General features: G+C 38.9%; 1 protein-coding gene across 1 annotated transcript in view; it reads left to right on the top strand.

Moving 5' to 3' along the window:
* LOC150085465 (uncharacterized) overlaps positions 1-15,895 on the top strand; it is a 515,305-nt gene that overhangs the window by 55,729 nt on the left and 443,681 nt on the right. The window contains exon 2 of the mRNA XM_090374573.1: positions 3,787-4,037. Coding sequence (XP_090230699.1) covers positions 3,787-4,037 — 251 coding nt within the window. The remainder of the gene's footprint in view (positions 1-3,786; positions 4,038-15,895) is intronic.

The raw sequence follows: 15,895 nt of genomic DNA on the forward strand, positions 1-15,895 counted from the left end.
TAAACTTGTTTAGGCTATCAACTTCCACGACAAGGGATGGAAGTCTGTTCCACCTACCAACCAATCGCTGGCTAAAGGCAAATTTCCGCACATCTATTCTACATCTGTCTTTCCTCAATTTGAATTTATGCCCTCTCAGGTGATTATTCTGAGCAAGAGGAAGAATCCCATCAGCATTGAGCATGCTCAAACCATTCAATGCTTTATACACCTCTATCAGATCACCTCGCTGGTGCCTAGTTTCCAGACACTGTAATTCGCAAAACTTAAGCCTTTCTTCGTAAGAGCACCCCTTTGTCCCATTCACCAATCTAGTTGCCCTTCTCTGTATTCGTTCCAGCAGCTCTACATCCTTTTTGAAATGAGGCCTCCAGGCCTGTATACAGTACTCTAGGTGTGGTCTGACCATTGCCTTATACAAGGGAATAATCACCTCCTTATCCCTGCTAGAAAAATTCCTATATATCATTGACAATACACCATGAGCTACTCTTGCAGCCCGTCTGCACTGCTCAGAGAACTTCATATCTGCCTGCACAACCACCCCCAGGTCCCTTTCACTCTCTACCACTGTCAGTGTAGTACCACACAGTTGATACGTTGCTCTGGGGTTGCTGTTTCCCATATGTAGTACTTTACATTTGTCAATGTTAAACTTCATTTGCCACCTCGAAGCCCATCTGCTCAACCTTTCGAAATCCTGTTGCAGCAGCATAGTGTCAGTAGTGTCCTTGACAACCCTGCCAACCTTCGTATCGTCTGCAAACTTGGACATTAAGCCTGATATACCATCATCAATATCATTTATAAATACAGAAAACAATAAAGGACCCAACACTGAACCCTGAGGGACTCCACTAATAACATTAGTCCACGATGAGCAGTGTCCATTGATTACCACTCTCTGTCTTCTCCCCCTCAACCACCCCTTTATCCATAGCAGCAATTTGCCTCCAATGCCACACTGCTCCAATTTGTGCAGCAGTCTTCCATGTGCAACAGTATCAAAAGCCTTTCTAAGATCCAAGTATATAATATCAAAGTTATTCCCTGCATCCAGTTCTTTTGTGACTGCATCATAGTATACAATCAAATTGGTCAGGCAAGACTTACCCTTAACAAAACCATGCTGTGTCCTAGCTATAACTGAAGTCTTGTCTAGATGATCCTGCAGTGCTTCTTTAACCAGTGCCTCCATTAATTTTCCGGGAACAGAAGTTAAACTCACAGGTTTATAATTACTTGTGTCAGCCTTTGATCCTCCTTTGTGAATTGGGGTCACATTTGCACATCTCCAGTCCATGGGTACCTCCCTGAGTCCAAGGAAGCTCTCATAATTATGGCTAAGAGTTTGCTTACTTCCTTTGCTGCCTCCTTTAATATAACTGGATAGATCCCATCCACCCCAGGTGCCTTTCTTGTGTTTATCTTCAACAATTTCTCCTCCACTTTGCTCTCAGTTATTACAAGATTCTGTAGCTTACTGCTAGAGTTGAATACACCTCTGGCATTCCCCTCGCTGAATAACTCCTCATGTGTGAATGTCGAAGCAAAATATTCATTTAGTTTGTTAGCTACCTGAGCAGGGTCATCAACAGTTGACCCATCGATCTCAAGTGGACCAATCTGATTCATCCCCTTCCTTCTAGAGTTTACATAAGTAAAGAACTCTTTGCTGTTTTTGTTCGCATCCCTTGCCAAGGATCTCTCGTAATCTGCCTTCGCCTGCCTAACCTCCTTTGTAACTTGGTTACAGATCAACTTGTATCTATCATAGGCATCTGTGTCACGTGTTAATTTGTATGTATCCCATGCATTTTTCTTCTCTGCCATATGCCTCATTAGTTCATCTGACATCCATTTAGGCCTAAACCTTGAACAATATTTCTTAGTTGGTATGTAAAGCCTAGTAGCTTCCAAGATAAGTTCTTTGAATGCTTCCCATTTTGAATTTGCTGTTGGCAATATCATCAGTTGATTCCACTGTATAGAATTTAAATACTGTCTCAGTCCATTGTAGTCGCCTTTACGAAAGCAATACCCCTTCCCTTTACCCCTAATGGTAGTTACCTCTTTGAGTAACTCCCACTTCAGCACACTGTGATCACTGCCACCTAGTGGTTCGTTTATCTGCAGATTCTTAATGCATGAAGAATCACTGCTGATAATCAAATCAAGAGTATTACTCCCTCTAGTTGCCTCCCGAACATGCTGATGTAGAAAACAATCATCCAATAAATCCACAAAAGCCTTGCTACTGTGTGAGTGACCAGCCCCCAAATTCCAGTCAGTATCTGGGAAATTAAAATCCCCCATTATAAGACTCTCTGATTTACTGGCCCACTCTATTTCTCCGAACAGTTTCTTATTATACTCATCGGAGTCATTAGGCCTATAGCACACTCCTACTCTCAATTTTGATCTCCCAATGCTTATGTCACACCAAACTGACTCGACACTGCACTGTCCAGCGATGTCAACTGGATTCACTTCCTTGGATTTTATGTGTTTTTTAACTAATAGCATAACCCCTCCTCCCTTCCTATCCTGTCTATCCTTTCTGTAGACATTGTATTCCCCAAATTCCAGTTCTGCATTCCTTATATCTGTGTGACACCACTTCTCTGAAATCCCCACAATATCTGCCTTTGATGTTTTGAGCAATACCTCAAATTCATCAAATTTATGTACTAAACTCCTAGCATTGGTGTACACACAAGTATACATGCACCTGTTCTTTTTCTTAGCTACCCTAACACAACCCATGTGTTTACTTGTACCGCAATGATTCCCAGCAGTCTCTGAAATATCCTGCATCTTATTTTCCAGGCTGCGGCTCATTCCAATAGAAGCAGTGCAAGAATCGCTTTCACCTCTGCCAGTGGCTACTGTTAATCTATTAGTCCTTGTATCCCCCCAATCTAGCAGTTTTCCGACCAATTATTTCAGTTTTCCGACCCATTAAATCATTATTTCAGTAGCATATTATTGTGGTTGGAAAGGCATTATTTGGTGTGTATTGGAACTTGAAATTTGATATCCTTAAAGTGTCAAACAATGAGATTATTAGAAAGTATTTTCATTTATATGTGAGATCTGTTACCAATTATGTGTATACCATTTTGGCATATAGTAGCCCATATTTTATTGGACTTTTTCTGGGAGCTGAATACTGGATTCTCAAATCTCTGAATCTTAAGAAAGGTTTTCATAATGTTTCTTCAAGAACAGTTCTGCTATAGAATCTAGACTTAATCGATCTCAGGATAGTGTGAAGGATTTTTGCTTTAAAGAAGACAGTTTCTGGTAGAGGTGTTAGGCCATGTTCTTTCAACCCTTTATCATGGAAGATGCCACAAAACCAACTACATGCTATTCCTGTACTTTGATCACTGTTTCAGAAACTGAAGAAGTACAAACAGTACTTCAATGCTATTTTTGATCTAATTAACAATTTTTGTAATTGATTCTGATTTATGGGACCTGAATCATGAATGCAGCAGCAGTATCATATTATTGCTGATTACCAATACTTATATGTTTTGTAAATTCCCAAGTTTTGTAGGGGTTTCTGCCATGTAATGGCCTGTATGTGTATTATTATTATTTGTTAATTTTTTTTTTTTTTTGGCAGTAAAGGATTTTTAATAATAATAATAATAATATCCCACATTAAATGCAAGTGTATTAAAATAACCAAACATCTAATGTATGTAATTTAGTATTCCATTATTAGAATTAACAAAACCGGGTTTATATTTTTAGTAATTATTTTATATTTCACAGATTGTAACATCTGTGGTGAACATCATGACACATCAAAGTGTCCCTTACTGGAAATGGCCCAGAAAATTAAAGATGAGCAGGTCCCCTCTAGAGCATGTTTAACTCTTCCTCAGAACCTTATTGTTAAACATAGTGAAAATGGAGAAGTTGCAGTAATAGCAAAAGAAAAAATTGCTGCAGGAACACAGTTTGGTCCTTTAGAAGCACCAGGTGTATCTGTTATGAATGTAAAGCCAAGATTTCTTCTTATGGTAATTTCAAATTTTCATAAACTTCATTTATGTAGTAATATCTACATGGCATATCTTTGCTTAATTATATTTTATTTAACATTCATTTAATGATATGATGCTGAAGAATTACTGACATTTTTTTAATTAAGACTATTTTTCATTATATTTTTGTCATTATAATTGACAAAATATATATATAATGTTTAAAATTGTTTTATTAGTGTAATTTTTACTTTTATGTTATTATTATTATTATGAGCCATATGGTGCAAAGAAGCCTGAGGCTTATGCGGCACCAGCCAAAAAAAAATTTCTGAGTCACCCTGAGAGAGAGAGAGAGAAGGGAATCACCAAGAAAGAGAAGAATGATGATATCCAGCTCAGGACCCTGAGTTGGATATCATCATTGGTGTGCCAAGCCTATACTCACCAGATGTGAGCCCCTGGGGTTAGTTGACATTTTTAGCATGCCCCTCAATGCAAACTTTTTATTCATTAAAATCAGGTTTATTTTTAATATTAATTTTGATGTTAACTACAGAATGTAATATAAATTGAGAAAGGGTTAATTAACATTCATAGTGTAATGTTTTAGTTAGGACAGGTTTAATGAAAGTTTTCACCGTACCTGAATGTTTATTAGTGAAACAGATGAAATAGCTAGAATAACTAGATCTCTGAGTGATCTGAATAACTATATGCCTGCAAGTTTCACTTCATTGGCAGGAACAATTGTGGAATCTGTGATTAAGGGTATAGTGCAGGATCACTTTAATAGTAATTAAGAGAGCTACAACCTGATTTTGTTAACTATCTTGTCTGATGAATTTTGTAAAGTGTGAGATAGTCAAAATACTGCATGCAAGGGGAAAAGATGGGTAGAATTAATTTAATTAGGCAACCATGGAAGGTGCACCTTCCTTTCTTAAAAATTTTTCTACAGCCCATAACTTAATTTTAAAACCCATAATCCCTGTAAAGTATTAGAATCCTATAACCACTATGTATGTGATAAAACCCTCCACCAGCTAAGCGGATTACTATGAGGTGAGTGCCGAAAATTAAGCTAAGCTATACATACGATCTAGTAGAATTTATTTAAATTTTAGAATAGTTTTTAAATGCAGTCCTACATGAATGTCTTTGGTGTAAGTTGGAGAAGTAAGGTATTCAAAGTAGGGTGCTACAGTATATAAAGGGATGGTTAACTGATAGAAGATAGAGTAAATAGGTAATGCTCCCAATGGACTAGTGTTATGAGTGAGGTCTCTCTCTCAGGGTTCTGTGCTGGGGCCTTGTTTCTGTTTTCATTGATGATACTGCTGATGGCATTACTAGTTTCATGTCAAATTTACTGATTATATTGAGGTGTGCTAGGTGTTAGTAAGGAAATTCAGGTTATATTGCCGCAACCAAAAAGTTGTCCTGTAGCAATGATGTTGAAAATTGTCATGTGCTAATATACTGATTTTGACAGTAGAGACAAATCAGTAATTGTCCCACTATACAAATCAGTAGTTAGGCCACATCTTCAGTACTGTATACAGGTTTAGAAGTCTCATATAAGGGAAGATTTAACCTATCAAATTTGCAGATTCAATGGAGAGACTTCTGTTCTTGCTGAAAACTGAGCTCCTAGTATTCGGCATTAAGACTTGGACTTGTGTTCAACTTAGAGACAAATACTGTTATTTGCAGTTCTGCCAAGGGGCTAATATCTTTTTAAATTGTATAGTATCATCAGAATAGATGAATCAGGCTATACATTTAAAAATCTGGGACATCACCAGAACAGCTGTTTCAAAGTTTATTATAAAGTCATCAGTTGGCAGGTAATCTCTTACTAAACATGTGCTGTGAATGATATAATTTGTTTAAGTGAATAGCTAAGTGGTGTATGGTGGTAAAATATGCTTGGCATTCGTAGTGAGCAGATACATTTATAAAGCACAGGGAGAGCATAGTGATTAGAGAGGATTTGATTAGGATTGAGAGGTTAGATAATTGCATTTAAATTATTTATTTCATATATTGTTCAGTTTATTTTGATGCAAGTTTTTTTTTTTTTTTTTTTTTTTCCTGTAATACCGAGTTACTTGTATTCGGTATTAAGGCTTGGACTTGCATTGATTTTGTAAATTTAATTTTTATATTATAAATATAATTTTTACTATTTTTTTACTTATTTTTTATGTGAATCCCAAACATGAGAGGTATTAGAACCTATAGTACTTGGTACCGTGCTTGGGTTGGAGATTGAGAAGACAAAAGAAGATATTTGTTGACATTGGACTTGAACTTCTGTAGATTGTAATTTTCAGGAAATATGTATGAAGGAAGGTTGTTCCAGAAAACAGCAGTTGAATGAATAAATGAGGAAGATGAAAAGTTGGTTCTGTGGGTTTGAAGTTTAGCATTAGCATTAGTAAAGGCATTTGATGCAAGAAAGCAAGCTTATGCAGCATCAGCCAAAAAAAAAAAAAAAAACCCACTTCTACTTCACCCCTCTGTTCGTTCCAAATACCTGTCCAGCTGAGCCTTAAACTTATTTAGGCTATCAACCTCCACCACAAGGGATGGAAGTCTGTTCCACCAACCAACCACCCGCTGGCTAAAGGCAAATTTCCTCACGTCTATCCTACATCTGTCTTTCCTCAATTTGAATTTATGCCCTCTTAGGTGATTTTTCTGAGCTAGAGGAAGAATCCCATCAGCATTGAGCATGCTTGAACCATTCAAGGCTTTATACACCTCTATCAGATCACCTCGCTGGTGCCTAGTCTCCAGACACTGTAATTTGCAAAACTTAAGCCTTTCTTCGTAAGAGCACCCCTTTGTTCCATTCACTAATCTTGTTGCCCTTCTCTGTACTCGTTCCAGCAGCTCTACATCCTTCTTGAAATGAGGCCTCCAGACCTGTATACAGTACTCTAGGTGTGGCCTGACCATTGCCTTATACAATGGAATAATCACCTCCTTATCCCTGCTGGAAAAATTCCTGTATATCATTGACAATACTCCATGAGCTACTCTTGCAGCCCGTCTGCACTGCTCAGAGAACTTCATATCTGCCTGCACAACCACCCCCAAGTCCCTTTCATTCTCTACCACTGTCAGTGTAGTACCACAGAGTTGATACGTTGCTCTGGGGTTGCTGTTTCCCATGTGTAGTACTTTACATTTGTCAATGTTAAACTTCATTTGCCACCTCTCAGCCCATCTGCTCAACCTTTCCAGATTCTGTTGCAGCAGCATAGTGTCAGTAGTGTCCTTGACAACCCTGCCAACCTTTGTATCATCTGCAAACTTGGACATTAAGCTTGATATACCATCATCAATATCATTTATAAATACAGAAAACAATAATGGACCCAACACTGAACCCTGAGGGACTTCCCTAATAACATTAGTCCACGATGAGCAGTGTCCATTGATTACCACTCTGTCTTCTCCCCCTCAACCACCCCTTTATCCATAGCAGCAAGTTGGACAGTAAATGGATGTTCGCTGGTGGCGGCACGTGTTCGGACTGTTTTGAAAGAGAGAGCGGGAATTATAGAAGCCAATTCAGAAGAACAGTGCCGATGGAAGTATCTGTAGAAGAGGCATGCAGCAGAAACAGTACGTCTATGAGAAAGCGAGTGGATAGATTCTATTAGAGATGAATCATTAATTAACCTAACTGCTCTCTTCTGAATGGAATCAAGAAGCCTGAGAGAGGTTATGGGGGCACCACCCCAGATGTGGGAACAATATTCCATGGCAGGGCAGATTTGTGATTTATACAGAGTGAGCAGCTGTTTGGAAGATAAGTAACGCCGAGAGTGAAAGAGAAAACCAAGTTTTTTAGATGCTAGAGGAAGCAATATTTGTAATGTGCTTGTGCCAAGAGATATTAGAAGTCAGGGTAATCTCCAAAAGAGATATATCATTTTGCCTAGAAATCGGAGTGTCACTAAACATAAGCATAGGAGCAGAAGAATCCTTTTTGTGAGATATAAGACAAGACTGAGTTTTAGAAGGGTTGAAATCAACTAAGTTGTCTTTGCCCCACTGGAGAATTACCTGAAGATCGGCATTTAAGGAATTGGTAGCAGATTTTCGAGAAGTTGAAGCTAATTGAGCAGGACAAGGTTTCTCAAAATGGAAAGTGGAATGCAATGTGCTATCATCAGCAAAACTATGGTTAGGATTTCCAGTCAATGGAAGAAGGTCATTAATATACAAGAGGAAAAGAATGGGGGAAGAACTGAACCTTGGGGGACACCGGTATTAGTGAAGAAGTTAGAAGACAGAGAGCCATCTACCATCACCCTCAGTGAGTGATCAGAGAGAAAACTGGATAACCAATTACTAAAAACAGTTGGCAAACCATAAGATGGAAGTTTGTTTAGAAGACATTTATGCCAAACACGATCAAAAGCCTTTGAGATATTAAGAGCAACTACTTGTATTTCACCGAACCTTTCCATTGAATTAGTCCATAAATGGGTAACATAAGCCAGAATATCACTAGTGGATCGACACTGACGGAATCCATACTGGCGATCGTTGATCAGATGGAAGGTTTCTAGGTAGTTTAAGAGTTGGCGGTTAATTGATTTCTCCATTACTTTAGAAAGAGTAGAAGTAATTGCAATGGGACGATAATTGGATGGGAGGGATTTGTCACTCTTTTTAGGAACTGGCTGAATATGAGCAAATTTCCAAACAGAAGGAAAAACACCTTTGGAATAAGAAAGTGAAAAAAGGCGGCAAAGAATAGGAGTAAGTTCAGGAGCACAGGTTTTGAGAACAAGTGGAGAAATACTATTAGGACCTGGAGCTTTCTTAGCATCAAGATTCATCAAAATCCTTCTGACATCCTTTTGATGGAAGACCACAGGAAGCATTGAATGGAGCGTGTTGGGAATGGTGGGAGGTGTTTTACCAAGATCATTAATACATGAGCTGGAAGAAAAATGGGATACTAGCAAGTCAGCTTTCTCCTTGGCTGAAGTGACAACAGAACCATCTGGTTTGGACAGAGGTGGGAGCAGAGATGGGCAAAAGTTGCGCCCAATAGCTTTGGCAAGAGACCAGAATGCTCGGCTACCATTAGGGCAAGAAGCAAGTTTTCTACTCTTAGCCTGTTCAAACTCTAGTTTGGACTGATTAATAACTGCTTTACAATTGTTGCGAGCTTTGGTGTAGGCAGAAAATGAAACTGAAGAATTAGAAACAAGCCAATTGCGATATGCAACATTGTTCTCTTGAACAGCCTTAGCACATTTATTGGAAAACCAAGGTTTAGATAAAGGACGAGATTTTAAAGTGGAGTGTGGGATAAAGGATTCCATTCCTGCAAGAATAATTTCACACGATCTGAGCAAACGTTGACATCAGAAGTTTTGAGCCAGTAATCCGACCAAGGAAAAGAAGAAAAGAAGTCTCGCAGGTCATCCCACTTTGCATTCTTGTAATGCCAAACAACACGAGGTTGGGAATAGTCATGAGATAAAGGTTCCATTTGAGAAGAGACAATCACCAAGTTGTGATCTGAAGTGCCTAAAGGACCTCTCACTTCGACCGTGTACTTAGAAGGGTTGTTTGTGAGAAAAAGATCAAGCGTATTGGCTGTATGATTAGGATTATCCGGTATTCTTGTAGGTAAATGAACAATCTGTGCTAGGTCATTAGTAATTGCAAAAGCCTCAGCATCTCGACCTGCTGGGTCGGTGTGTCTAGAAACGGAAGCCAGCTGGAGTTGTGAACATTAAAATCACCAAGGAAAATTACCTCACTGTTAGGAAAGTTGGACTGGAGAAAGTCAAGTTGCAAAGAAAGGAAGTCAAAGAGCTCCAAGTGATTAGTGGAGTTGAGAGAATGATAGAGATAACAGATGAATTTGACACAATGAGGTAGAGAGATTTTAAGCCAGAGAAGATCAAAGAGAGGAGATTCCAAATTGCCAAGTCTTTGAGGCGAAAGGAATCATACAGCGAATAATTTGGGCATCTGAGATGAGCAGTAGTTGAATCAACCGATAACTGAGATTCTGTCAGAAAAAGTACATGGGGTTTGGCAGACTGCAAGTGGAAATGGACATCGTTGAGATTAGAATTGAGACCACGTTTATTTGTGAAATGAATTAGGAAGTGCTTGGGAGGTTTAGATCTTTTCGCAGATAAGCTTGCTCTGTTAGTTTGACAATTCATGGTGAATTCAATAGTAAGAAAAAGTGGGTGGGACATGCTGTATGAAGTAATGAAATTTTTGGATATGGCGTACACATGGTAAGAATATACCCAGATCCTTGACATAACGTGGCCTCGGCAATGCTCCCCGCATACACTCTACTCGGACTCCCTCCAGTCACTATCTGGCAGAGTAGAGGTAGCAAGATTATATACACTAGCTGATCCAGAAGCCTCCTAGAGAGTTACCAATAGGTTCGGTCCGGTGTACTAACTAGCGGTTGGCCTTCGAACACCGTTTTAGAGCTGTACCCTCGAAATGTAAGGAATATTGGATCTCGCCACGACGTTCATCATAACCTCAAAAGTCATCAATCATACTGCATGATGGAAGAGATAGGGAAGGGTTGTAAATTTAACAATTGTGACAAGATCCACCTTAAACACTTCATCAGAGTGTATCATGACTTATAGAGAAATAGCTGAGGGCGATTCCCAGGTGAATCATGATTTTATCATTTGCAGAACCTGTGGCATGTATTCCAAGGTCAACCTGGAGGATAATCATAGCTCACATGCCGATTATTTTCTTTGTCACTGTTACACGGAATGTACAGATCTAAAGTTAAAATTTGGTGCATTGTTAGAAGAATTTGAGTCACTGTAAAAACGGGTGTTTGCCCAAGAGAAGCGAGCTTAAATAATTTTAAGGGGTGTGTTAGGGTAGTTAACTATATAAGAACACTAAGTCTTAATTGTTTATACAGTAATGTCAGAAGTGTCGTCAATAAAATGAGTGAATTCGAACTGCTAGTTAGGACAAGTAATGCTGACATAATAGGGCTTACGGAAAAGTGGTGCCACCTGGAGATAGGGGATGATGAGTTTGAGTACAGTATGTATAATGTATTTAGGAAGGATAGGGAAGATAGAAGGGGTGGTGGGATCATGCTTCTTATCAAAAGCAGCCTGAGTGCGATGAAAGCCTTCCCAAATTCAGACGTTTCGCATGCTAATATAGAATCTGTTTGCTGTGAGATAGTCGGAAGCAAAGTTATAATGAGAGTAGGAGTAATTTACAGGCCAGGTTATTGTGAAGATTATGATGAGAGCCTCTACGTGCAAACGGAATGGGCAAGTAACCATGAATGTCTTATTATGGGTGATTTTAATTTGCCTTTTAATTGATTGGAACAAATGGGAGGGAAACTCCACATGGGAGACAAAATTTTTAAATCAACTAGTTGATTGCTATTTGTATCAACATGTTAGGGAAAGTACTAGGGAAAACAATACTCCTGACGTCATCATCACCCATGAACCAGATGACATAATTGGACTGATAGTACAGGAACTAGTAGCAGGAAGTGATCATGGAGTTCTACGGTGGATGATGAACAGAGAGGTAGGAGTAGCTAAAGGCAAAGGAATGGGTTATAACTTCAGGAAAGGAAATTACGACGGCGTAAGGTGCTACATGGCCTCTATTAACTGGGTAGATATCTCACAGAAAGCAAATACAATTTAACTTTGGTATACCTTTAAAACATTAATCACAGAAGCCTTGAATGCGTACATACCATTAAAAAATACTCCATGAGGAGGATTCCAAGTTGGATGAATAATGAAGTTGCCAGATTACTTGAGCAGAAAAAGACAGCATGGAAAAGTAACAGAGCAATAAAAAGTACAGAAGTATACATCTGCAAATTGATCTGTAATAGTGCCACAGAAAAGATTAGGCTGGCAAAGGCAGATTATGAGAAATCGCTGGCAAAGAAAGCAAAGAGTGGGGATAAGGAATTCTTCACATATATAAATGCAAAGAAGAGAAGGACAAACCAGATTGGACCCTAATGTAATGAATGTGGGATAGTATTAGATACCCCAGCCGAAGTTGCAGATGAACTTAACAGTTACTTTGTATCGATATTTACAGAAGAAAAACCCTTTACGTCAATGAGAAATTACGGGAGTGAGTGAAGAAATGTAATTAATGATGTTGAAATTTCACATGTTTATTTAATAAAAAAACTTTCAAGCCTACAGGCCAGTCAGGCTCCTGGGATTGATGGCATATACCCTATAATCTTAAGGGAGGCAGCAAGCAAGTGCATTGAACTATTGAGGCTAATTATGCGAACATCACTGGACTCGGGAGCGATTTCGGGCTGCTCCGTAGCCAGGTGGGAAGGAGCAGCAGTGCGTAGCACATGCTTCTTGATTAGACCGGGGTTCGAGCCCATCACCACCAAATACGGAGGATGCGGAAAGGTCAGGGAATGACCACCGCATATTCCCGGAGCAATATGGCCTTAGTTGCTAATGCTTCTAAAAACCAAATAAAAATCAGGAGCGATTCCGTTGGATTGAAAAACTGCCAATGTGTCGCCAATACATAAGGGCAGTTCCAAGAGTGAAGTGGGAAATTACCGGTTGGTTAGTCTAACTTCAGTAGTAGGGAAAATCATGGAGACAATGATCAAAGTTGGAATTCAGGATCATTTAGATAGAAATGGAATTCTGAAGGATACTCAGCATGGTTTTATAAAGGGAAAACCATGTTTAATTAATCTGGTTAGCTATTTTGACAGGGTCACTCAAGAGCTGGACTTTGGGAATAATTTTGACATTATTTATTTGGATTTCAGCAAAGCATTTAACTCAGTCCGGTTACTTTATAAGCTGGAACAGATTGAAATCACAGGGAAAATCCTTAGTTCTATAGGATCAGGGCAGGAGGCAGAGAGTTGTGATAAATGGTTATTCCTCATTTTAGGTTGATGTAAGAAGTGGGGTTCCCCAAGATCAGTATTAGGACCACTGTTGTTTTTGATTTTCATAAATGATATCGATGAAGGGATAGAGGGCGTGATGTCTAAATTTTCAGATGATGTAAAGATTGGTAGAGTAGTTAATGATCAGTTTGTTTGTTATTTGGGTTTTAGGAGCATTAGCAACTAAGGCCATATTGCTCCGGGGATATGCGGTGGTCATTCTCTGATCTTTCCGCATCCTCCGTATTTGGTGGTGATGGGCTCCAACCCTGGTCTAATCAAGAGGCGTGTGCTACGCAGTGCTGCTCCTGCCCACCTGGCTACGGAGGCACCGTTAATGATCAGATTGACCTAGATAGACTTCAGGGATGGTCAGAAAAATGGCAGCTATGCTTTAATTTAGTCAAGTGTAAGGTATTGCACCTGGGGAACAGTAACCCCAAAATTACATACACTTGGCAGAGTTGAACTAAAGCTGGTAGTGGAGGAAAGGGACTTGGGTTTCAGACTTTACGGTCAGACTTTTTAAGTTCTCTGAGCATTTTAGACAGGTTGCAAGGAAGGCCCATGGTGTCCTATCAATGATGTATCGAACAATTGTTAGTAAAGATAAGGATGTCATAATCCCATTGTATAAGGCTATCGTTTGACCACACTTGGAATACTGTGTTCAGATATGGAGACTGCACCTAAAGAAAGACATTGTGCTTCTTGAAAGGGTCCAGAGATGGGTAACTTGCTTGGTGAGAATCAGCAAAAGGGTGTCCATATGAGGAAAGACTTTGAATATGTGGGTTGTAGAGCTTGGAAACTAGGCACCTTAGAGGAGACTTGATTGAGTTGTTTAAGGCTCTGAGAGGTATAAGCAAAATTAATCAGTACAAAATTTTCACTCTTATAAATGATTCTAGAAGAAGGGGCCATAATTTCAAGTTACTGGGGGGAGATATTAAGACTGGATTGCAGGAAGTTTTATTTTAGCCAGCGAGTTATAAATTTCTGGAATAAGTTGCCTACATGGGTGGTAGAGGCTGACAGTTTGGGGAAATTCAAAGGTCAGCTGGATAATTATCAACAGGAGGAGGGAAATGCTTACGTTGTCCATTTTCTTTTCTCTTATTTATTAATTATTATTTATTATTTTTTTTATTTTCTTCTTCTTATTATTTTATTCTTATTTTATTTAATTTATTTTTTTGTTATTTTATTATTATTGTTATTTATTTATTTTTTATTTATTATTATTATTATTATTATTATTTAGCTGGTGCAGCATAACTAGGCTTCCTTGTACCATGTGGCCATTGCTAATACTAAATAATGTAATTGGGAGCTTGTAAAGGACTCAAGACTCTAGTAGCCTACCAAGTGATGCCATCCTGATTTGGGCCCCAGAGCAGAATAACCAAGTGAAAACTGCTCTGGTTCAGGACTTAGTTCTATTAGGAGACTCCATTGTCAGGGAAATGGGAAATATTTTTTGTAATAAGGATAGGTAGACTAGAACCAGGGTATGTCTGCCGGGAGCAACAATTAATGATGTCACCAATAGATTGTTAGATTTTAAGGGGGGGGGGGGGTAAATAGAATATTATTATTCATGTGGGGACTAATGATATTAATCACACACGATCTGAGGCGCCTCCGTAGCCAGGTGGGAAGGAGCAGCAGTGCGTAGCACACGCTTCTTGATTAGACCGGGGTTCGAGCCCGTCACCACCAAATATGGATGATGTGGAAAGGTCGGGGAATGACCACCGCATATCCCGGAGCAATATGGCCTTAGTTGCTAATGCTCCTAAAAACCAAAAAACAACAACGACACACGATCTGACGATTTGTTAGACAAATATAGGACCATGCTGAAGAAATGCCGCGAGTTAGGTCAGAATGTCTCTGTCTGCAATTCTGCCTAGGCACGATAGGAGGGATTATATGCTGAAAGCCTTGTGGAGTAACTTAAGACTTGAAGGACTTTGCTGGGGGAAAAATATTTATCAATTTGGCCTACACTCTTAGGTAGAAGGTTTTTAACAGACGGGATACATTTAAACAAAGGTGGTGCAAGGGTTTTTGCCAATATTATTGAAGATACCTTAGAGGTTCAGAGAAACTGCTATTTTGGAGAGAAAAGGGAAATATAAATATGCATTTATCCAATAATGTTGGTCAAAGTAACACTTGCACTACCTCAAGAGTTCTTGTTTGTTACCGCAACAGATCATATTAGAAAGCTATTCTGAAGGCAGAAACATTTCAGTTGAGCAGGTAACCAATGACAGGGAAGCAAGCTTAAATAACTTCAAGGGTTGTGTCAGGGTGTTAACTATACAAGAACATTAAGTCATAATTTTTTATACAATAATGTCAGAAGTGTCTTCAATAAGTTGCAGAGCAGTCAGTGGATTTTTGGCTGCTGTAAAGGGATAAGTATTTTTAATTTTTACCGTATTCTTCGTTAATTAGCATACTACATTGTGTTTCACAGAGATATTAAATAGGTTTAGTAGTGTTCGCTAGCTCCTTATTTTGAATTTAACAGGCGATTTTTGGAAGTTACGACTCCCGTTGTTGGCACCAATATTGTTGATTTGGCGCCGCCATATTGTAGCCAATAAGAAATAGCATAACGTATATATAACTCGACTGATAGCATAACATAGATATAACTCGACTGATAGCATAACGTATATATAACTCAAACTGATAGCATAAGGTGTAAAGTAAAACTAGATAGCGTAATACGAGGAGAAATGAAGGGGGCGATTCTTCAACACATCACAGTCTCAAAAAATGCGCAACATGCAAAATGTTTGCTGAACTTTCTCCAAGGCAGAATGCGCTGGTCTCAAAGGAACTAGTTATTGTTGGTAACTCTGTTGCCAGGGAGACGGGGAATATACTATGCAAGAAGGATAGGTGG

This window comes from Mastigoproctus giganteus, chromosome 5 (assembly GCF_048544385.1).
Source record: "Mastigoproctus giganteus isolate SK-2022 chromosome 5, ASM4854438v1, whole genome shotgun sequence".
NCBI lineage: Eukaryota > Metazoa > Arthropoda > Arachnida > Uropygi > Thelyphonidae > Mastigoproctus > Mastigoproctus giganteus.